General features: G+C 38.2%; 1 protein-coding gene across 1 annotated transcript in view; it reads left to right on the forward strand.

The window, feature by feature from the left end:
• HEMK1 (HemK methyltransferase family member 1) overlaps positions 1–22877 on the forward strand; it is a 67856-nt gene extending 44979 nt beyond the window's left edge. The window contains exons 10-11 of the mRNA XM_054978643.1: positions 21423–21536; positions 22181–22877. Coding sequence (XP_054834618.1) covers positions 21423–21536; positions 22181–22235 — 169 coding nt within the window. The 3' untranslated portion in view covers positions 22236–22877. The remainder of the gene's footprint in view (positions 1–21422; positions 21537–22180) is intronic.
• The last annotated feature ends 1081 nt before the right edge of the window (positions 22878–23958 follow it).

Consider the following 23958-nt stretch of genomic DNA (forward strand, 5'->3'; position numbering starts at 1 on the left):
CCTCCCCTCAAAGAGAGAAAAAAACCAGAGTAAAACTCTCAAATCAGGCACAATCAGAGGTCCTCCAGGTGCAGCAAGCCTCAGCACATGCAGCAGCAGCCAGAAATCCACTCACTGAGCAGCAGGATCCAGTCGCAATCCAAACAGTCTGAGGTTATAGTCCAAGGCAATCTGAGGTTGCAGGAGCTAGGCAAAGTCAGTTCATCTTCGTTCTTCTGTGCAGACACACATTGAGACTGCGCACACGCAGGCCTGCCAATGGAGAAACTTATTAGCTTCTTCAGAGCTCTGTTAGGGGCCACTTCTCCCCAGTCATGTAGAGATTAACCATTTTTCCCACCTAAAATGGGTCACGTGACCTAGGAGGAGCAACCCACCCCCCTCAGTTCTTTCTTAGCCACTGCAAAGAGAGGAACTTTGCTTTGAGCTCACTCGTACTTCTTTTTTCTTCATCAATACTCTACAGATTTTTTTTGATAAATTGATCTTTGGACTGGATTTGGACTTGTTTACAGATTCTGATTCTGTTTTGGAAAATTTGAACCACATGTTTTTTCCTCAAGCTGAATGAGTCGAGGGCGGTTGTAGTAGTGAGTTCTCCGTGATGTCGGAGAAATCGCTGTTTAAGCAATGTACCCAGTGCGGTACTAAGATGACCAGGTCAGATCAACATGACCTGTGTCTCCTGTGCTTGGGAGAAGGGCATAAAGTGAGTACGTGCTCCTTTTGCCAACAATTTACCACCAAGGCCAGAAATGAGAGGTCTCAGTGCCTTAAAGCTGCGTTGTGGAATAAGGTCTTTGCCAGAGCCAACCCTGTAATGGGTCAAAAATCAGGCTTCAAGAGGCACTCAGCTGATTCTTCTAAGAGAGCTGACAAGCCTGTGGCCACTCCAGATCAGCGTTCTAGAGCAGGATCTGTGGCTTCTATGCAGTCGACTGTAACAATAGTTACAGGTATGTAGAACCCTGTTTTTCACTGGTGGCAGGGTCAAGCATGATTCAACTTATTGCTTCCACAACCCGTTGCTCCTGTCATGTCTGCACCCCTCCATGCCATTAATTTCAGCTGATGTGTTGCTATGAACCATTGTTCTGTGCTGTGTCTTGATGTCATATTGCTGATGCCATAACTTGCCTTGTATTCTCAGGCCTGCTGTATCCAGAGTGTCTTATCTCTTATGCTTTGAAGCTCTGTGTCTCTGACCTTGTAACCCTGCTGGTTCTCAGGAGGAAGAAGAATAACCGTGTTTCATTCTTAATCTATTGCCTCTCTTATGTCTAGACAAAGCATATAAACTTATTTAGGGAGTTCTCAGGACCACTTCATGCCAATAGTTATATTTTCCTATTGGGAGGGGGGAGAGTGCTTGGAGCCTGTATGAACAATGCTTTTTACATATTTTACCATTCCTATAAATTTCTGTTCAACCTGTGGACATATCTATGAACATGATTTGATTCCTGAATAAAGCCTTTTCAACCAAGACCATGGAGTGCTTGCTATGAGGGTACAGTGATCTATCTGCCATAGCCTGTCATCCATAGAACTGACAGCTCCCCCCCCCCTCAGTCTTTTATCGTTTGTTTCGCTACCAAATTGCATATGCCCGTTGCTTGCACTCCCCACACCCTTGATCAGCTCCTGGTACCTTTGAATTGCTAATTGCACACTTTGCCATCTCTCTAGTAGTTTGCACCAGAGCTTCTTCTATCTGTGCTCCTATGGCTCCAGTGACGGGGAGGCAAGGTGGGTTGTGGGGAGCTAGTTGGTGTGTCATGGGCTGAGACAGTCAGGCTATTGCTGATGGGCAATGGGTTGCTCATAGCCAAAGGTGGATAGAACCGTGCTGTAGTTGTTTCGTCCTCTTCCCTCGAGCTGCCTGCTTTGTTGAGTCTGGCTGTGCCTAAGTGACCCACGACACAGGCAATGTCAGCAGAATGGAGGCTGACTTATGCATGGCAGTTTAAAAAAGGCTCTCTCCTTTTTAAGAATCCCATTGGCAATCGAAGGAGAGCTCCTGCATGTATTGACCACTCACTCCCCCTCCCTTCCCCATTTCCCCTCCTTTCTGCCTCTGCTTCACTCTCCCTTTCCCATCCGGTTAAAAAAATGGGAAGCACTGTTTCTTTGCAGTACTTTGCAGTACTTTGGCAAAGTTACAGCCCGGCCTCAATTTCCAAAGTTTATCAAATTCAGCAAACTTAAATTCAGTAAATTTAATTTGTTAAACCCTTTTAAGTTTGGTAATACTGAATTTTACCGACTCAGGTAAAATTTGGTATTTTTTACCAAATACTGAACCCGAATTGCACACCCCTACTGTTGCGCTCAGGGCTAGGGCATCCTTCCTGGGCACTGGAGGGGCAAGGTGGCGCACTAGTTGGTCAGGCAGGCCGAGGTCATACATATGCAAGGCAGTCTGAGAGGAATCGATAGGCACGGTCAAAGCACAGGCAATCAGTCCAACAGAGAGGCAAGCAGGTGAGGATCCAAAGGCTAAGCCAAGGTCAGTATCTGAGAGCCAAGCTACAAGTGACGCCTGACACAGGTTGGACACTTGTCAGCTTCCCTCAATTTTTTATGGGAAATGTAGGCATCCTGGTCTTGCAACTGTAATGGAGAGCCAAGCTGTAAAACCAGGATGCCTACATTTCCCATCAAAACTTGAGGGAAGCTGACAAGTGTCCAACCTGTGTAAGGCGTCACTTGTAGCTTGGCTCTGAGTGTACAGTCCAAGGGGGAACAAAGTACAAGGCAGGGTCATGAACTTACAGGCACAGAGATGCGTGTCGCAGGGAGTGGCAAACAAAGTTGCTTCCACACCAAGCCCTGCTTAGTGTCCTCCTTTTAACCTTGCCCTCAGGTAATAGGCTACTGCACATGTGTTCCCTCTTCTTCTGAGAGCGCCTTGTCCTTGGCCCTGACCAAAGTCTGACACTGTGCATGCAGGCATATGCTCCTCTGTCGCTCCCAAACTACCGCCCTTTCCCAACCTCCGTCGCGTTGCTGGCTTGGGGGATGCTGTCAGTGCAGGCTTCTCTGTAGGCAATTTCTCCTCAGCCCCACCTGAGTCCATGGTCTTGCAGGTTTCTCCTGTGGATTCCTGCTGTTCTGGTCATGGCCCATCTGACAGCGGCTCCATAGCCAGCTCTTCGACTTCCTCGTCCTCCAAGGAGGACTCGACAACTGGTGGTGAGGTGGGGGGCGTGGGCTGGCTCACAACACCTAGTATGAAGCCTTCAACTTAAGTGGCTTTTCCTCCAATGGAAGAGATACAAGTTGGAGGAAGGCTCTTTTAGGCTTGAGGAGCTTCCTCCAGCCTAAGGTAATATATGCCCAGGTCCTGAAACATCTGTGACTGCTGTTGCTTGGTATGTCTGAAGGTCATTAGGTAACTCTGCTTAGGATGACACTGTCTCTCTGAAATTTAAGAATGAGAGAATTTTTAAAAACTGGTAGAGAGAAAGAAAGAATTGTGAAAAGAGCACTTAAAAGTTTAATTAAAATAAGTTCTTGGAGGTTGAAGAGGTGTTATCTTTTGAAAAAGACCCAACACTTATGTGTTGTAGTAATAAAGAGACCCTAAAATTATTTTTTTTATATTTTTAGTTTAACAGAAGGGGGTACAGAAGAAAAGGGTAAAAAGGGAAAGAAAAATAAGACAAATATATAACTATGTGCTACAAAGATTACAAAAATACAGAGTTCAAAAACCAAAAGCTTTACCAATATTAAAATATAAATTAATATAATTATTAATTAATTATTAAGGTTAACTGGTATGTATTTTCCAGCTATACTACACAAGCATAATTTGAGCCTATTCCTGCTTATCATTTAATATTAATAATTATAATTTTTAAAAGACCTTGTTATTTCATTGTTATTCCATACTATCTTTTCCTTTTTAACAATAACAAATGTTGGCAGAATCACTACTTATTTCTTAATGCAACTAATTACCATAACCTTTAATATAAATATGGGTTACTATAAGAAATATTATCCTATTTCTATTCCTTATCTTGTACAAAAGGGAATTCTCATATCCCTTCTGCATCTCTTTACCTTGTGATGATACTTTACTTTTCAATAAACATGTTACCTTTATACCAATATTTTGAAATTGTACAATCTGTTTTACTAATTATTTACCTAAATGACTAATTATCTTTATATAATTGACCACCTTAAAATCAATTTATAAAATACATCAGAGAATCCAGTTAAGACATCATAAAAATTTTATTCTCTGTAAACAAAATATCTTCCCCATTTCTCTTCAAATTTGTCGATAGATCTTCTATTAATATAGTTCATCCATTTTGCCATCGCTGCATATTCTGACATTTTATCCTTCCAAATTTCTCTAGTGGGCATTCTTTTTCTTTCCATTTGCTTGCCATTACTACTCTTGCTGCTGTCAACAAATACTGAAATACTTCATGTAATGTTCTATCAATATTATCTGGTGTCATTCCCAACAGCATGATCTGGGGTTTCATAGCAAAATTTACTCTTAAGATCTTCTGAATCTTAGCATGTATAACTTTCCAGAATTTTTTACTTTTTTTACATGTCCAACAAATATAAAAAAGGAACCATCTGCTTCTTTACATTTCCAGCACGATCCTACATATTTCTTGTCCATTTTTTCAATGTCTTTTGGTGTAATATACCATCTGAAAAACATACCAATTTTCCCTAAGTGATTGGCATGCAGTAAATTTTATACCTTTAGTCCATAGATTTTCCCATTGTTGAAATGTTATACTTTCTCCAAAATTCTGCATCCATTTTATCATACAATTTTAACTTGTTGAGTTTCTGTATCATATTGAAGTAAGAGTTTGTAAATTTGACATAGCATATGATTCTTTTCCTGCATAATTGTCTTCTCAAAATGGGTGAGATCCCTCAGTTGGCTTCTGCAGAGACCCTAAAATTATGTGTTGCAAAGCTCTGATGCAATTCCTTTGGGAACAAAAAAGATCAGGAAGGAGGCATGACCATACGACTAGAGTCCTGAACATCTTGCGACAGAAAAACTCCTCTAAAAATTATACTGTGTCCCTCTGTAGCTCTGTGTGGTTTGCTGGTGTTAGGGATTCCCCATCAGCTAGAAAAACTAGCTCTGATAGTGGTGATCGCCCCAAAGAAAAGGTTGGGTGGAGGGAAACCATAGTAGGTGTGATAAACAAGTTTTAGAAATCTCTTTAAATGTATGCTTCATTAACTAGATAATTACAAGTAGAGATGTGGCTGAATCCCCATTCAAACAAAAGACAGTTGCTTGTTAAATACAAGGCCAATATCATGAACAAATAACAACCCACTTTTTCATTGCAAAACTACAACATTCTTAAAAATTTTATCAGACTTGAGACAAATACTACAAAATAAGTCACAAAACATCAAGATTATTAATTATTCTTATATGTACTGCAACCAAGTAATCAGAAAAGATGCTTAAAGATACTCTGGGGACCAAGATCAAGATAATCCAACCTATAGTATTCCATATTACTATGTATGGATGTGAAAGTTGGACAGTGTGGAAAGCGAACAGTAAGAAAATTGATTCATCTGAAATGTGTTGCTGGTGGAGAATTCTGCAGATACCATGGAGACCAATAAGTGGGTTCTAGATCAAATCAAGTCTGAATTCCCCCTAGAAGCTAAAATGACAAACTGTGGCTATTGTACTTTGATCATATTATGAGAAGACAAGATTCTCTGGAAAAGTCAATAATGCTAAGAAAAGTGGAAGGTGGTAGGAAAAGAGGAAGACCTAAAACGAGATGGCGTGACTCAGTAAAAGAAACCACATCCTCCAGTTTGCAAGATCTGTTATTGAGCTAGTCTGTTAATGATAGAATGTTTTGGAGGTCTTTAATTCATAGGGTTGCCATAGGTCGGAGGTGACTTGAAAACAGATAACGCACACATATTAGTTGTGAATTAAACTCCTTATATTTTGGAGGCGGAGAGAGTCTTGATTCATATTAACAGTGCCATCTTAAGCAGAGCTACATTCTTCTAAGTCCATTGACTTTAATAGATTTGGAAAGGTAACCCTCTGCTTAGAACAAGAACCACAGTTCTCTTCGTCAGATGGCTGTGAATGCTGATTTCAGTGGTGGGTTTCTTTACCCCAGACTACAAGCCCCTGGTTTAGGGATGACAATGAATCCCTTGTGCACCCCCATGACTGCATTGTGGACAGGACTATCCTACTATGGCATCTCTTTACCAGGCTTCAGTTTAAATTGCCTTGGTTAGTCTTAAAGGTGCTACTGGACTCTTTACTATTTTGCTACTACAGACTAACATGGCTAACTCCTCTGGATCTGCTTAGAATGGCACTGACTGTGTGTAAGATTAGAAAGGAACTGAAACGTGGTAGTTAGCAGAGTGTTCTCTTAGTAGCTGTGCAACAGCTTCCATTGGAGACCTGATAGGTAAACCATCATGTACCAACAGCAGTGCTAAAAAAAGGTAGAGAAAAGTTAGTTTACTCAACACTGCCCCCCAAAAGAGGGAAGAGTAAGGTGCAATAATGATAAAGAAACTGGAGGCATAAGAATTCCACTCCTAAAATAATAGGGAACATTAATAACAAGGAACAAAGACAATATTGATAATGGGAATAGCAAAAATGTTAATGTTGCATTGATACAATATTACAATGATAATCTATAATATAATTGGTTACTAGAGAGAGAAACATTAAAAATATGTGCCAAATACACATGCAACATGTAAGTAGAAATACCAAAATAAACAATTCACTATGGGTGTAAAGTTAATTAAAAGTTCTTTAGTGTAGAGACAGATATTCTGAAAAGTCCCTTCTGTACAAACCCTGCTGGAAGTCTGGTCCATTAATATGTTTTGGATTATCCTGGTTCATAGGAACATACTGACTGGAAAATGGACATTTGCTGCATTTGTAAATATACTGGACCTTTGAAAAGGAATGGCAAATTCCTTGTTATTGAAGAAATGAGCAAAGAATTGTTATTTTTTCCCAAAACAGTAATAATGCCAAGTGGAGAGTAGTTCTGGCATCCAAAGCACTTCCTTCTGCTTTTGTTATGGATAGTTTCAGATAGATCTTACAATGGATATTGACAGGATCCTTGGTGGTGTGAGAACCGCCACATGAGCTCTTGACCAGGGCTGGTGTGTCCATGGAGGCCGTGCCAGCAGCCGCCTCAAGTGCTGAAGTCGGAAGGAGGCCTCAAGCCGGTCCCCAGTGACCCCCCTGACCTGGAATTGGACCACTTCCCCGCTCACCTCTCCACCCCTTTGCTGCAGCTGCCCACCTCGGCTCGGGCCCTGGTGAGCCAGGTGCCCTGGTGGCTTTGCTTTGGATTTTTTGCTTAGAAGTAGAGGAGGCATTGAGAGGAAAAACATTTTTTCCAAAGTTACATATAGGATCCAAACCCACGTGACTGAGTATCTGGTTGATTTAAAGGGAAAATTGGGGGGGGGGTGAAATTCTTAGAATCATTATTGCTGGGATTTGGCTCTTTCATTGTCAGTTTATTTTGTAGCTTGAAAAACTGCCATAACATTGGTCAAATTGAGAGAGGGGGGCAGGGCATCGGAGCCACTGTAGATGGACACCAGCTGAGAGAGTTCCGTCCACCCCAACCCAAAATCGCCTCAGCAACCAGTTTAAAAATCACACTTTAACCTCTTATTATGGGGAAGAATGATCTAGACAAAAAGAAAACTCCGGTAAAAGCATTTAAAAACATTCTGGATTTATTTCCTCCCCAAACTAAAAGTGGATCGCGAGAGTGCTCGGCCGCCTCAGGTTTTAAAATAGTGAGCGCACAGCACAGTTCTGAAGTGATTCAACTGGTAACGGCAGAAATTCTTGATACGAAGTTACTAATCTTAGAACATAACATTCAGCTACAATTTGCCTCAACAATTAAACTGCTTATTGATCAACTCACTGAAACGCGGGTCTAACTTCAAAAGGTAAGCCTGAAGTCGGAAACAGCAGTTGAAATGAGCATAGCAGCCAGTAATGAGGTAAAAATACTTCAATCGCTCAAAAAGAGTCCAGTAGCACCTTTAAGACTAACCAATTTTATTTTAGCATAAGCTTTCGAGAATCAAGTTCTCTTCGTCAGATGCCTGATACAGAGACTGGTCAAACACAGAAGAGCAGAGGGAAGAGGCAATTGGGGGGGAGGGGGAGGGAGCAGTCAAAACATTCCTTTGCTAGTATATGTAAACATCTCCTTTTGGTGTGTGTATCAGTTGGCTTCAAAGGAGTTTGCCCTGTTAGTTTGTAGAAGCCAAACAGCTAGACCATCCAATTCCAATGCAGTATGGGCCTTCGATAACCACAGCTCTCCCTGCCAGATGCATCTGACAAAGAGATCTGTGGTTCCCGAAAGCCCACGCCAGGTACCACTGAGCTCCCCCAGACCCCACCTCTGTAAAGGAAATCTGTTACCTGTGGTAATGTGATAACCATTCATAGTCCCTATTCAGTCCCAGCTTGACAGAGTCAAATTTGCATATGAATTCCAGTTCAGCAGCCTCCCGTTGGATTTTGTTTTTGAAAGGTTTCTGTTGAACTACAGTGACCTTTAAGTCTTTGATGGAATGTCCTGGTAGGTTGAAGTGTTCTCCCACTGGTTTCTGGACGTTTCCATTTCTAATGTCAGATTTGTGTCCATTTATTCTTTTGCGTAGAGGTTGGCTGGTTTGTCCAATGTACAGAGCAGAAGGACATTGTTGGCACATGAGGGCATATATCAGATTGGAGGATGAGGGCGGCGGAGAGGAATGGACGCATGTTAGGAGTGCTCCGACCCTCCCGACTCTAAAACCTCACTAAATAACACTACGAGGGGAAATAAATCAAGAAAAATAATGCTCACAAACTCTAACAAGAAAAAGAAGAACAATCCGACGGCGGTGAAAAACCTACAAACTTTCTTTGCGGCCTCAGGAGAAACGACGGGGAAGGAACGTGGCAGAACGGAGGGAAAAAAAATGGCGGAACTCGTCACAAAAGAAAGCGCTATTGAGGTAATCCACCCAGAAAACTATTTGGATCCCCAACTAGCGCAATTAAAACATGATATTATAGACCAAATGGCCAAACTTATTAGCCCGATCACAGCTCAACTTACAGAGATAAAACGAGATTTACAATCAGTTAATTGTACAGCTGAAAAAGCTATGGAAGTGAGTGTGCAGGCTCAACAGGACGTCACCGACATGCAGAAAGTAATTACAGAACAACAGGACAGACTAATGAAACTTGAACTTAATACCAGACAAAATCAGATTAAGATACAGGGGATGGAAGAAATGCATACGTATAACACAGATCTCACAAGATTCATTGCCAACTGGATAGCTAAACAACTACAGCTTGAGGAAGGAGTCTACCCCTACATCACAAAAGCCTACCGAGTGGGACCCTATCACCAAAGTAAAAATAAAGATCGTCCGAGAGATATAATCATCGAAATACCAGATCAAAGGACAAGAAGGAAGATAATGGAAGAAGCCAGAGTAAGGGGATCATTCAAATATGAAAGCAAAATGATATATATTTTCGCTGATCTGCCAAAGGAAGTGCTTGCCAAAAGAAGAGAACTCAAACCAATTTCTGAGACTCTGCAAAGAGCGAACAGAAGATATAAATGGCTGGATCAATGCAAACTTATGGTCTTGCACCAAGGCAAAAGGTATATGGCAACGAATGTTGACACGGGACTAGATCCACTGAATGCAGTTGGACTGGAAACCCCAATGGAGACGACCAAGCAGAACCAGAAGAGAAAATCCTCTGATCTACTATCTCCTCAGAAAGGGAGCAAGATCCCAATCAGAGACGCTTAAGGTTTTTTTTTTCTATTTCTATCGCTGTCTCTCAACGTGCTGGTAAATGATCGTTAGTATAACAGCCTGATTGAAGGAAAAGTAGTGTATTTGTAAATAGAGGTAGAAATTTAGAGGTTTGTGGGGGAGGGAGGGGGGCTCTTAACTTAGCTCACATAACTTTACTTAGCTCTCATAAGTGGACAAGGAGGGAGGTTGACTTCCACAACCGGTGAGTGTAGCTAACTCACCAGTTTGAGAGAGTTAAAATTGAATAAATCTTAAGGGGAAAACAAAATAGAATATTGACCTTATAATCCACTAAGTGGTATTACTCAATTCATTATAGTACAAGTGGTCTTAGGAAGGGTGGGAGGGAGGAAAAGGGGAAGGGGGAGGATTTGGGGAAAGTTAATCAACGGCATATAGTAGCCAAATAGATTTATATAGTTAGTAATCTCAACAATAAGAATAAGGAATAATAATAATAATAAAAAACTTTAAAAAAATTAATAAAAGGAAAAGAATAAAGAAAAATCATATAAGCATATAGATATATACATCTATACAAAAAAAAGTCTTTAAAGTTTACATTTTATAGGTTGTTGTTAAAACTCACTATCATAAAAGGGGAGGGAGGAGAGTAAAATAAAAAGGGGGGAAGGGGGGTTAGGGTGGCTGTAGGGAGGGGGAGGGGAAAAGGTTAAACTCAAAGCAGATTGTAGATAGCAACAAAGAAAGAAAGTCGAAAGAAGGAGGGAAGGAAAAAAGAAAAAAAGAGATAATAATAGGAAAGACCATAAAGGGGGAAAGAATAATTGCTCAAGGTGTATATACAGCAAGGAACCGATTCGGGATTAGGAGTGGGAGGGGTATAATTGGTGCAACTGGACTAGACTCTAAAGATCAGAACGGTTCATAGTACAAGAAGAAAGGAAAGTTTGTAATGTATAATAGCTATAAATTAATTTGAAGTGGGTGGTTTAGACATAATATTTATGAAATAGCATATTAAGGAAAACATTGTGACATCAGTAACACCTTGTTAATAACTATAATACAACGATTTATTAAGAAACTATAAGTTGTGATACAACTTTAAACTATTGATTGTTCCTTTAAGGTCATTATTGTTAGTCTTTATACTGCTTAAAAAAAAAAAACAGTACAAAAGACCTAGATATTGCATCTATTATTGAAGAAGGATTGTTCAAAAAAAACGGTATTATAAAGAACAACTGCATATAATTGGGAAAACTCAAATTACAATAGGGATTATAAAATTAAAAAGCCAAGTCGAAACCTTTAGAGTGATACATCAATACTAGTAAAAAAAGTAATAATAAAATAACGATAATAATAATAATAATAAAAATAAACAAAGAATAAGACACAAGTATTTTTTTAATACCCCAATTCAAAAATGTGTTCTAAAATCAAGGCTTTAACTTTTAATGTTAGAGGTTTGGGGAACCCAATAAAAAGAAGGAAAGTAATCTCGAATTTAGCCCATACTAAGGCACAAATTATTTTTTTACAGGAGACCCATTTGCGGCACAACAATATCGACTCATTAAAAGCTAGATGGATACAAACACAATATCACGCGGCTGGCAACTCCAAATCCAGGGGTGTAGCCATTCTAATTACAAAGCATATACAATTTCATCATACTAAAACTCTTAAAGACAAAAAAGGCAGATACATCTTTATTAAAGGGACAATAGGGGAACATAAAATCACGCTAGCCTCGTTGTACGCTCCAAACATAAATCAATTAGACTTTATAGAGGAAACATTACAAAAACTAACTACATTCCAGGAAGGAGACTTGATAATAGGAGGTGACTTGAACTACATAATAAAACACCACCTAGACAAGTCGAACTTCAACAAACCACACACAAAACTCATTCATAAAACAACAAAACTAGCAGCTATTCTACAGAAATATCACCTAATAGACACATGGAGGCATTACCATGAAGGAGAAAAAGATTTCACATATTTTTCACAAAGACATAACACATATACAAGAATCGACTACATATTGTGCTCCAATACCATGATAGATAAAGTAGAGGAATTTGAAATAGGAAGCAATACGATCTCAGACCACGCATGGGTAACAATGATAATTAACCTAGACGACAAATCTCAGTACAATAAACAATGGTGCCTACCAAAACACTTATTATTCAACCAATACGCAACCAAAGAAGTTGGGAAAATAATAGAAACAGCTATCACAGAAAACTTATCTGAAGAAATTGGAACGCACATACTTTGGGACACAATTAAAACAGTAGCTAGAGGTCACATAATAGCCCTTACAGCTAAAATAAATAGAGAAAAACTGAAACAAAAGCAAGAGTTAATAAGCAAGATTAAGACTTTAGAAATCAAACATAAACTAACAGGTAACAAAAAAACATATAAAGAACTTTTAACACAAAGGAAAATCTTAGAAACCTTGGAAAGTCACGCAATATATAACAGTTGCTAGCGGTTAAGCAGACACACTGGTCCAATTCACCAAAAACTCTTCGCTTATTAGCATACAAAGTAAAACAAAGAAGATCACAAAACCATATCAAGAGAATCTATAACAGTAAAAATGTACTACAGAATAAATCAGAATCAATTCTTAAGGTCTTCAAAGACTACTACACGCAATTATACTCTTCAAAAAACCCTGATCAAACTAAAATAACTCACTTTCTAAATTCCCTAAAAAGTCTAAAGAAATTAGAGGACATACACCGAAAACTTCTAGACAAACCTATTACCGTTCAGGAAACAACAAATGCAATAAAAAATGCTAAAAATAACAAAGCTACAGGACCGGATGGCTATCCGGCAGAATTTTATAAAAAATACACAAATTTATTGGCAACGCACCTAACTAATTTAGCCAACTCAATTCTAGACAAGGGCAAAATGCCACCTACTTGGGAAAGAGCTGACATCATTGTTATACATAAGCAAGGGAAGGACCCTCTGAAAGCTGCATCCTATCGACCCATATCATTGCTCAACCACGATTATAAAATCTTCACCTCCATCATAGTGAATCGTTTAAATACATTTATATCCAACTACATACACACAGACCAATCTGGATTTATACCCAAAAGAGACATTACAGATAATATTTATAAATCATTAAACCTTATAGATCACTGTAATCATAATAACAGGGAAGCTATTTTGCTATCACTAGACGTCGAAAAAGCTTTCGACTCGGTAGAACTACCATATCTCTTACAAACACTGTCACACATGGAATTTGGAGAAAAATTTCTAAATATAATTAATGCGATTTATCATCAACCAATAGCAAACATCAAGATGAACGCTAGGTACTCAGAAAACATATACATTAAAAGAGGCACAAGACAAGGTTGCCCCTTATCACCCTTACTATTTGCGCTTGCCCTAGAACCCTTCGCAGCTGCTTTGAGAGAAAATAATCATATAAAGGGAATAAAGGTTGGCCCCACAGAATACAAAATCAGTTTGTTTGCAGATGACATGTTGCTCTACTTGACTGAACCATTAATCTCGTTGTCCCACCTCTCATCTCTACTTGTAAATTTTGGAGCAATATCAGGATTAATAATCAATCAAACAAAATCCTACTATCTCACTATTAACATCCACAACAAAATGACCCAACAAATAAATAAATTGTATAGTTTCCAGTGGTCCCCGTCACACCTAACCTATTTGGGTGTTAATATCTCTCCGAATTTGAATGAATTGGTAAAATTAAATCACCTCAAATTAACGAACCAAATTAAATCAGACATTGCAAATTGGAATAAATTAAAACTCACGTGGTACGAAAGATTTCATTTAATAAAGGCTTTTATTTTACCAAAATTTCTCTATATGTTCAGAGCGATTCCTCTCACTATAAACAGATCATTAATAGCACAATGGCAAATACTGCTTAATAAATTCTTATGGCAAAACAAGCACCCGAGAATTGCCTTTAAAACCATGAGAAGGAAAGCAACAAATGGAGGTTTCAATTACCCGGATTTATTTTTATATCAATCAGCAGCAAGACTGGTCAATCTCCTACAAATAACATCCAACTCCGTTTCGCCGGATTGGATTAAGATATCACAATCCCATCTACAACACTGGGACCTCACAGACATAATTTGGAATAAAACAAATAATAGACCACAAGGTACCAAAAATAGTTTTATGATATCGTCTATATTGAAGACGTGGGACCAATTTAAAATCAAAATTATTCCAAAACTGTCTAGATTTTCGACATTTATAAATCAAGAATGGTTCTCGCCGGGGTGGAATCAGTCACTCATCCTAAGTCTGCGACAAGCAAAAGTTACTAGGCTAATTGATATCGCCACACAGTCAGGGCTAATAGAGAAGATAGAAATAGAGAAAAAACTAGGACAAAAATTACAATGGTTTAGTTACCTACAACTTTCACACATGACAGAGATAATAAAACTAAGAAACATCATGAAAACCTCTGACAGACTTTGAACATATATTAAACTCACCTTCATATCAAAAAAAAGGGATGATAGCTAAATTGTACAAAATATTGTTAAACACAGTGGAGAATAAACATCTTAGCTGCCAAAACAGCTGGAGCAAGGACTGTTCCATTGAAAAGTCCGCAGAGGTTTGGTCATATATGGTCATCCGGCATATTTAATTCAAAAATCATTGTAACTAAACTCCAAACATTTAAAGTGATACACAGATGGTACCTAACCCCCAAAAAGTTAGCACTGATATCAACTAGATCGTCCCCTAAATGTTGGAAAAACTGCGGCGAGGAGGGAACATTTGCTCACTGCTGGTGGGAATGTAAAATAGTAAGGCAATTTTGGGAGGAGGTGTTAATGAAAATTAAAGATATCGCTACTTATGAAATTCCTTTTGATCCGAAACTGATTTTTTTAGACCTATGGGGAAATCTGTACATTCCCAAGATTAGAAAGGAACTCGCTGCTTCACTCTTTATTGCTGCCAAAAGTGCTATCGCGACAGTTTGGAAATCAAAGAGACCACCAACAATTGAGACTTGGTTTTCCAAAATTTGGAACCATTTTATTTTAGAAAAAATAAGTAACGATATACAAAATGCAGAACAATTTACAGAAAATACCGGTTTTATTGACAAATGGCTTCCTTTTTTGGAATATATAGAAAAACACGATTTACAACCCAACTCAAAAATATTACAAGTTGTGACAAATAATGGTTACCTTTCGTTCTATTAACCTGTCTGCATAACTGAGTTGTCATAAGGATGCATCAATGATATTCTTTAAAAAATAAGGTTTATAATGTATTGTATACTGGATTTTTGACTTGACTTGAAAGATGTTTTTGATTGTAAATGATATGTTGCAACAAATGTTCAATAAAAAATTAAAAAAAAAAAAAAGATTGGAGGATGAGCAGCTGTAAGAGCCAGAGACAGTGTAGTTGATGCCATTGGGTCCTGTAATTGTATTCCCTGGGTAGATATGGGGGCAGAGCTGGCATCTGGGTTTGTTGCAGGGCCTGGTACCTGTGCTGGTGACTCTGCTGGCTGATTCATGGTTGTGAGTGAGAAGTCGTTTAAGGTTGGGAACACCTTACAAGACCGAGTTTTAAAATTAGAGCTGAACGTGAGACAGAGAAATATTAAGCTTAGGGGAGTGGAAGAAGAATATACACACAATGTAGATTTATCTGCTTATCTTACTTCCTGGATAGCGTCCCAAATAGACTCTGAAACTGACATTGAGCCGAACATTACAAAAGGATATAGACTTGGGGCGAAAAAACAAACGGCAAAGGATTTTCCAAGAGACATTTTAGTTGAACTCTCAGACCAACGAACAAGAAAAATGATCCTTGAAGTAGCAAGGAAAAAACGGACTTTTGTGCATGAAGGCAAGCCTGTTTTAGTCCTCACAGATCTTCCGAGCGAGATACTGGAGAAAAGGAAAACTTTGAAAGCTATCACAGAAGCCCTCCGGAAAGAAAACATCAAATACAGACGGATGAATCTCACAAAGCTATCTGTCTTACAACATGGTAAATTGTTCACTGCAACTGACGAAGAGTCAGGTTTGAAACTGCTTCAGGATCTGAACGTAGAGTCAACAGTGGACATTGAGACACCGTCTCAAAAATGGAAATGATCACAATCAGCTTCTCCATCTTCAGTGAAAGAGAGCAAGATTCCTGGACGCTCTACATAAGTTTAGTTACTTAGTTTTGCTCTTTCAATGTTAAAGTTTAAAGATCCTTTTTAAGTTGCGATTTTGGGAAGGGGTGGTCATGTCTCTTTTAGTGTAGCTCCTAGTTTCGTAGTTTAGAGGTACTAGGAAATTGACAGGTCAATTCTGCGGTGTGTTTTAGCACAGCACTACTTAGGTGTCAGGTTCAGAATGCTTCCCTATGTATTGTAACCAAAGAGACTCCATTTTAATTCTTTTAGTGTTCTGAGTGCTTTCTTCACAGGTGCCAAGATGTTCCCTAGCAGCTATCTCTCTCAAGAGGAATGTTTTGACTACAGCTTTTCCAGTCCTGGGAAACTTTCACTTTCTCAGCTTCAAAGGGATTGTTTTGAGAACTATGGGGGGAGGCTGGGCCTACTGAGTCTTAATACTTTGTACTGTATTCTTTGCCTTTCATTCATAACAATACACGTGTACCAGTCCAGATATTGTATCTGGGCCAGTGGACTGTAATGGTTGCTTCTTTCAGTAAATCTTTTGAAAACAACGGACTCTTGTCTGATTGCAGAAGGTAGTCTGGATACAACTATTATTTAGCCACAGTTCTGACACTTAGGTACTTCTACTTATATTAACTGTTTACTTCCCTCTTGCCACTATCTCCTTTGCTATCGTTCCTATTCAAGTCACTAACTGGCATATTATAGCATTTGATTATAAATTCATTTAAATATATTTTCAATCAATTAATTAAAACTAGTGGACTGTTTAGCGTCAAGAGGCAAGAGATAAGTTGGAGTTTAAATTGGTATTTAAGGGGTAAGTTAATAATTTAATCTAACATATAATAACATCGTTACTAAAATTCAGGGATTTATTTCTAAAAAAATACTGATTACATTTGAGGGGGTAGGGGATAGAAAGTGTTATAGTTGTATTAGTTAAGTTTATTACTGTTAAGAACAAGTGATAAGGGGGAATCGGAGGGGGGGTCTGGAAGGGGTGGGAAGTAGATTTGGGGATAGCTGCTTAAATTAGTTTACTCAACAGATATAAGCTGTTTGATTATCTTGTTCATCTTATAATAAACTACTTGCTATTAATTCATATTTTAATTAATTCACATTTAATTGTTCAATTCATCATAATCTCTTTACGGATCTTAAGTGACTATATCATTTTACTAATCTGTAAATACTATTTTATTTAGTTTAAGTGATGCTCTAAAGTTAATTTTTCAAATAGCAATAGTATTAGATTCACATCTTAATAGTAGAGTACTGTAATATTACTGTTCTAGCAGTACTTTGTTAACCAGTCTGGTATCTTCATTTGCTCTTGCTAGCCTGGATTATAAAACCCTGTTATTGGGAAGTATTGTTGATTCCGCTATTGTAGCAACTGCTTATAATTTTTTTTATCACTGTTTGTTATTCACATATATCAATTCGTTTCAATATTGTCTAAAATATAATAATCTGTGTTTGATATCTCACAAAACATACTTGATTCAAGTAACGGAAGCTTGTTTTGGTCTCAGTTACTCAAATCAGATCATAACACATCATTTCCCATTTAGCTGTAATTCAATTGTTTAAGAGTTTATCATTTTTGATTTTAAGCTCTTTAAAATATTCTGTTGGTTGTACAGTTGGTAAGATTTTCAATCCTCACAGCTGTGCAGTAAAGTCAACCTCAAGTTAGTTGGTAGTAGTCCCTTAGATAAACGTGCTCTACCATTAAAGTCACCTCCTACAATGTACACGGATTAGTTAATCCAATCAAGTGTAAACGTATTTTGGCTCAACTAGCCAAATCATACTCACGCATTATTACTTTACAAGAAACCCACTTCCGTCCACAACATGACAATGATCTCAAAGCTGTTTGGATTCAAGTTCAATACCATGCCACTGTTTCATCAAAATCCAGAGGGGGGTCTCAATATTAATTTCCAAAAGTATTCCCTTTCAGCATAAGAAAACTTTGGTGGATCCCAAAGGCAGATTTATCTTCTTAACTGGTTCAATAGAGGGTCGCAAATTTACTATAGTTTCCATCTACACCCCAAATTCCAACCAAATCTGTTTCATTAAAGAAGTCTGAAAAAAAATCTCTATTTAAGGAGGGAGATTTAATTATAGGGGGAGATATTAATTATTTAATGAACTACAAGCTTGACAAATCAAACTTCAATTCAAGAAATAGAAAAGATAAAAACCTGACAACAAAGTTGGCCTCTATTATCAAAACTAACCAATTAACAGATATTTGGAGGCATTGTCACCACAATGAAAAAAATTACACTTACTACTCAACACGCTTTAAAGTCTACACAAGAATAGGCTATATCTTTGTATCAGATTCACTAGTGGACAAAGTTACTAACTCTGATATAGAAATGCTTTTGACTTCAGATCACTTGCCAGTTAATGTCGTACTAAGATTAGATGGAACAGAACAAAAAACAAAGCAATGGTGTCTGCCCAAGTATTTGCTTACTTCAACTTCTGCCTCTAAAGAAATTGAAAAAGCTCTAGAACTTGCTATCACTGATAACTCAACTAGTAATGTCACTCCAGATATCTTATGGGATACCATTAAAGTTGGAACCAATAAATTCCTACAATCAACTCGATATACTCTCAACCCTCTGCTAACATTAAAATAAACAGTACTTTATCAGTTGCCATACCTATAAAAAGAGGGACCAGACAAGGCTGCCCTTTATCCCCAGCTCTATTTGCAATCGCTATTGAACCCCTGGCCATTGCAATTAGGTACCACCAATTAATAAAAGGCATCCAAGTGGGAACTCAGACATTTAAAGTCAGTTTGTTTGCCAATGACATGTTAATTTATCTAACTGACCCACTTATGTCACTGAACCATCTACAATTACTATTAACGGAATTCGGTACAATTGCAGGCCTAAGGGTCAGTTTGTCAAAATCTCATATCCTCCCAATTAATTTGACCAAAAACATATGCAAACAAATTAGCAAGAACTACAAATTCCAGATTGCTTACAAAAAAATCAGTTACTTGGGGATAACTATTCCAACCAACAGTAACTCCCTCATAAATGTAAATCATATGAAAATAATGAAACAGATCAAAATGCTTACCAAAGATTGGAATGATCAACAACTCTCTTGGTATGATAGAATACACTTAATAAAATCCTTTATCTTCCCTAAGCTGCTCTATCTTTTTAGAGCTATCCCAATTGTTATCCCACGGAAACAAATAAAAATCTGGCAAGGAACATTGAATAAATTCCTCTGGCACAATAAAAAGCTAGAACTGCATTTGAGACATTATGTCAGAAAAGATACAATGGTGGGTTTAATTACCCAGACCTATACTTATACCAAATTGCAGTAAGATTGGTTAATATAATACAACTCTTGCACCATTCAGATCCTCCAAGTTGGGTTCTCATATTCCAACCTCTGCTTAGACTCTACTCTATAAGGGATATCACCTGGAAACACCCCATAGATTGCCCCAAAGCTATCCATAGCAATATATTTTTAGACTCACTACTAAAGGCTTGGGATTATAACAGGAAAAATTTAGTTCCAACTATTTCTTGCTATATTCCTTTTATACACCAACGCTGGTTTCCACCAGGTCAAAGCAAGTCCTCTGAATTTTAGACCCAGTTAAATTTGACAAGAATTATAGATGTGACTTCCAAGAAAGGGCTGTTTGAGAAATCTAAACTTGAAGATATCTCAAAGAATAAAATACCTTGGAGTATGTACCTGCAACTGTCTGGTCTCGTTGATCTGAAGAAACTATTACTCACTCCTACTACAGAATTTGAACGCATATTAGAGCCCTCTTCTTTCAATAATAAAGGCCTGATTTCAAAATTGTATAATGTAGTTTTAACTACTCTTAAATCTAAAGAATTGAACATTCAAGCCCAATGGGCCCAAGACTGCCAAATAGATCTTAATACTGATATCTGGAAGCGAATTTGGTCCTCCAATATATATAATTCCAAAACAATTGTCACTAAGATACAAACTTACAAGATAATAAATAGATGGTATCTAACCCTGAAAAAACTTTCTCAGTTCTCGTCTGCACAGTCCCCAAACTGCTGGAAAAATTGTGGCGAAATAGGTAGTTTTGATCACTGTTGGTGGAAATGTAAATACATAGAAAAATTCTGGAAAGAGGTTCTTAATGAAATACACCAAATCACAAACTTTCATATTCCATTGTTGCCAGAACTCATTTTTTTAGATCTTTGGGACAATTGTCAAGTTAGTATACCCGCAATAAGGAAAGATCTCATTGAAACTCTGCTAGTGGCCGCTAATAGTACAATTGTCGGAGTCTGGAAGTCAAACACCAACCCTTCAATCAACAGTTGGTATATGAAAATCTGGGATCACTTCATTTCAGAGAAATTACATGATAAAATCCTTCAAATGGAGTCCTTCCCAAGCACCACAAATTTTTTAGAAAAGTGGCTTCCCTTCCTTGAATATCTTGAAATTAATAGACCCTATCCAGGCTTAAAACAGTTTTATTTACATACATACGTGTAAATTACTTTTATGTTTCTTACTAATGTTAAATGTTTTTATGCATGTTGTTGTGTAGCATAGTACTCAACTGCCTTTTGACACTCAACAGCGTTATAATTTATTACACTTTATTGTACAGTTTTTTAATCTAGAATTTTCTGTAAATGACAAGCTACAATCTTTATCTTCTGTATTTGATTTCAATAAAACTGTTTATTTAAAAAAATTGAGAGTGGGGGGTGGGGTTGAGGTCATTAAGATGGCTATTAGCATGCACTGGGAATTTATGTTTTGAGATTCCTTGTCTGACAGTAAAGAATAATTAGTTCTGGTAAAAAGTGATGTATTCTTATGCTTTGGACTAAAAGCTGAAGAGGGGATTGGATAAACATGGAGCAGAGGTCCATCAGTGGCTATTAGCCACAAGGTATAGGTGGAACTCTCTGTCTAGGGAAGTGATGCTCTGTATTCTTGGTGCTTGGGAGGGCAATCAGTGGGAGAGATTCTAGTGTCCCTTCCCCACTGGCAGACCTCCTGAAGACGCCTAGGTTTTGGCCACTGTGTGACACAGAGTGTTAAACTGGATGGGCCATTGGCCTGCTCCAACATGGCTTCTCTTATGTTCTTATGTTCTTAACTTGAAAAGCAAGATATAATGAGACTAGTGGTAAATATTTCTGTGTGAATTACTAAGCCTCCATTTTTATTATGTCACTTTAATCACATGTAGTGGTCCACTTTAAAAAATTTCAGATCAAGCTGTTTCTCATTTTGTCTCTGCTTTCAGGAGTGTGTATCTGGAAGTTGACCCCAGGCACCCAGAGATGATAAAGAACTGGCTGCACAGTCGTCCTGACTTATCCCTCTTTGTGTCTTCCACTCACAAGGACATTTGTGGAAAGTAAGAATTGTGGACAAGGGGCTGTTAGGTTTTTTACATTCTTTGTTCTACTATCAAGTAATGTAGTTTTGAAGAACCAGATGAATTTGCAAATTATCTGGGTTGGAAAATGTGAAGTTTCAAAGGTTTTGCCCAAACTGGTGCCATTTTTTTTATCAGCCCCTTATAGTTGCCGTTTGCCGTGTTACACAACTGAAAGGTTCTTTGAGGGCTATACACCTTTCCCCTTTACATCTCTTTAACAGAAAGAGATTTTCTAAACCAGTAGAACCAGTAGCTTTCTTAATGGAAGCTGCAGGTTCAGAGTAATCAGTAGATTTTAGCAACAGATCATTAAACATTATTGCTTTATAGACAATAGCAATTACCAATTTAAATAATGGGCCTCTGGGGATGCATTGGAAGGGGTGTGTGCTTGGGAAATGGCAGCTGATGGAGGAAAGTGTATGCAGTCTCCCATGTGTTGCAAATATCTCTGCAGCCATGTTGGTGGTGATAGGGAAACAAAGATGCAGTCTGTGCTGAAGTTAAAGACAAATATTTTTGGTCTGTTACCATGACTTGGTAAAGTTACCTTAAGAACTGCAGCTCTTGTACTTTCTTCAGTGGGGTTTATTGCAGTGTTTTGTCTTCTTCCTATACAGGCCAAGGTTCCTGCATATCCGAAAATATGGGAGAAGAAGCTACAAAAGGTCATAAATAGCTCTAACCTTCTGCTACTCCTATCTTGCGGGATGAGTCCCTCATGTTCTAGAATTCAGTACTGGAACAGGCCTTTGGCGCTTTGTTTCGCTATCTGGGGCTTTTTATCAGGGTATATTTTCAGACAGCCATGATAAAGAAGTTGTGTCTTACCTCATCTGCAAATGATTGGCATTTCATTCTTGAGATGACAGTTCCTTACCAGTAATGGATAACATGATCATTGAAAAATGTTTCTTGTGCATTTGACCTAGCTGCATCCATTTGGGGGGGATGACTTTTACCTACAAGTAGTTTGCATCAGGAAGAAGTTCAGGACATAAGTCTTCTATATTCAGCCGGACAGAACATCCTACATGAATCCCACCCTGCCTGATCCACAAAACTACGTGCCAGTACAAGCCTTACAAAAATGAATGTTAACATGGGATGGTAGGGAGAACTAAACTTTGCACTGACGATTCTGGCTTTAATAAGGGGAGGTGTGCATAAGTGCAAACCCAAGAACAGGCTATATTATATTATACTACATGCTGTTATGGATTTAAAGTTCTTGATGGAGTTTTGTCAATTTCGGTTTAAATTTTATGATGTAGTAATTTATATTAATAATATTGTACTTTTTTGCTATTTGCTATGGCTGTGCTGAAGCAATAAAGTATTGATTGATTGAAAGAACAGGCTACAGTTACTGTTCCTCACCTAATTTCTGTTTAATTTAGAAAAGGCTGGAAGCAAGCTTATTTATGTTCATCTTTTAGCACACCCAACATTGCAAATGCTACCAGAAACGTGTTCAGGACAAGGTGAACCATTCATCTTGTTTAATTATTGTGTGATCACTTTGTGCAGGTGAAAGGCAGTGCAGGGGGCTGGGAGGCTGCCCACGTGCTCCCAGCAGCTGGCAGCTGCGCCCGGCGCCCCCTCCTTGGCGGCGCTGGAAGCAGACTACCCCATCTGCCCCCCCTCGAACTGGCCCTGGTCACTGATGATGCCACCGATGACAACAGCACTCTCACTTGAAAATCCTGATTATTTAAGACACATGAGGAAGAAAATAAACCATCTCCACAACTGCAAAAATGCAAAAGGAGGGCCGACATGTGGAAGAACCATACCCAAACTGATTTTAGTGCTTATGGATCATCTTGCTAAGAAAATCAGGAATAAGTCAAGCTTGTAGAAAAGCCCCAAGGCTATACTTTGGTAAGGGAGAGGATCAGAGTTGTTTGTTTCTGTGCATGTTTCTAGGACAATTGCACATGTTCTTACATTAATATGCAAGTTCATATTGCATAACCTGAAGTATTTTCAAAACACAAATAGGAAGTACCTCCTTAAAATGCTTTAGAAGAGTAGAAAACATGCACCATGCTACTGTTTTTTAAAAACCACAATCACTGGAATGTGCTATGAGGCAGCTGTCCTTAAAAAATGCCCTCATGTGCTCTGACCTCCCACATTATGACTGATGAAGACAGGTGGTATTTCATTTTTTTAAAGAAAGCTTCTTTTCTGGTTTTCTGTCCAGAACAGCCTGTGGTTTCTTAAAAAGAATATTCAAGGTTCACAGCTGGAGATTACTCACCAAATATTACTGCTTTAAGATTGCCCAAATGTATACTTTTCTGTCCATCTGGCCTTTCTATAATTTCCCAGTAAAGTTGTCATTAAAGTTGTCATTATTACATTTTGCTGTATGCATTAAGACACGCTGTGG

The sequence above is a fragment of the Eublepharis macularius genome, chromosome 4, assembly GCF_028583425.1.
Source record: "Eublepharis macularius isolate TG4126 chromosome 4, MPM_Emac_v1.0, whole genome shotgun sequence".
Taxonomy (NCBI): Eukaryota; Metazoa; Chordata; class Lepidosauria; order Squamata; family Eublepharidae; genus Eublepharis; species Eublepharis macularius.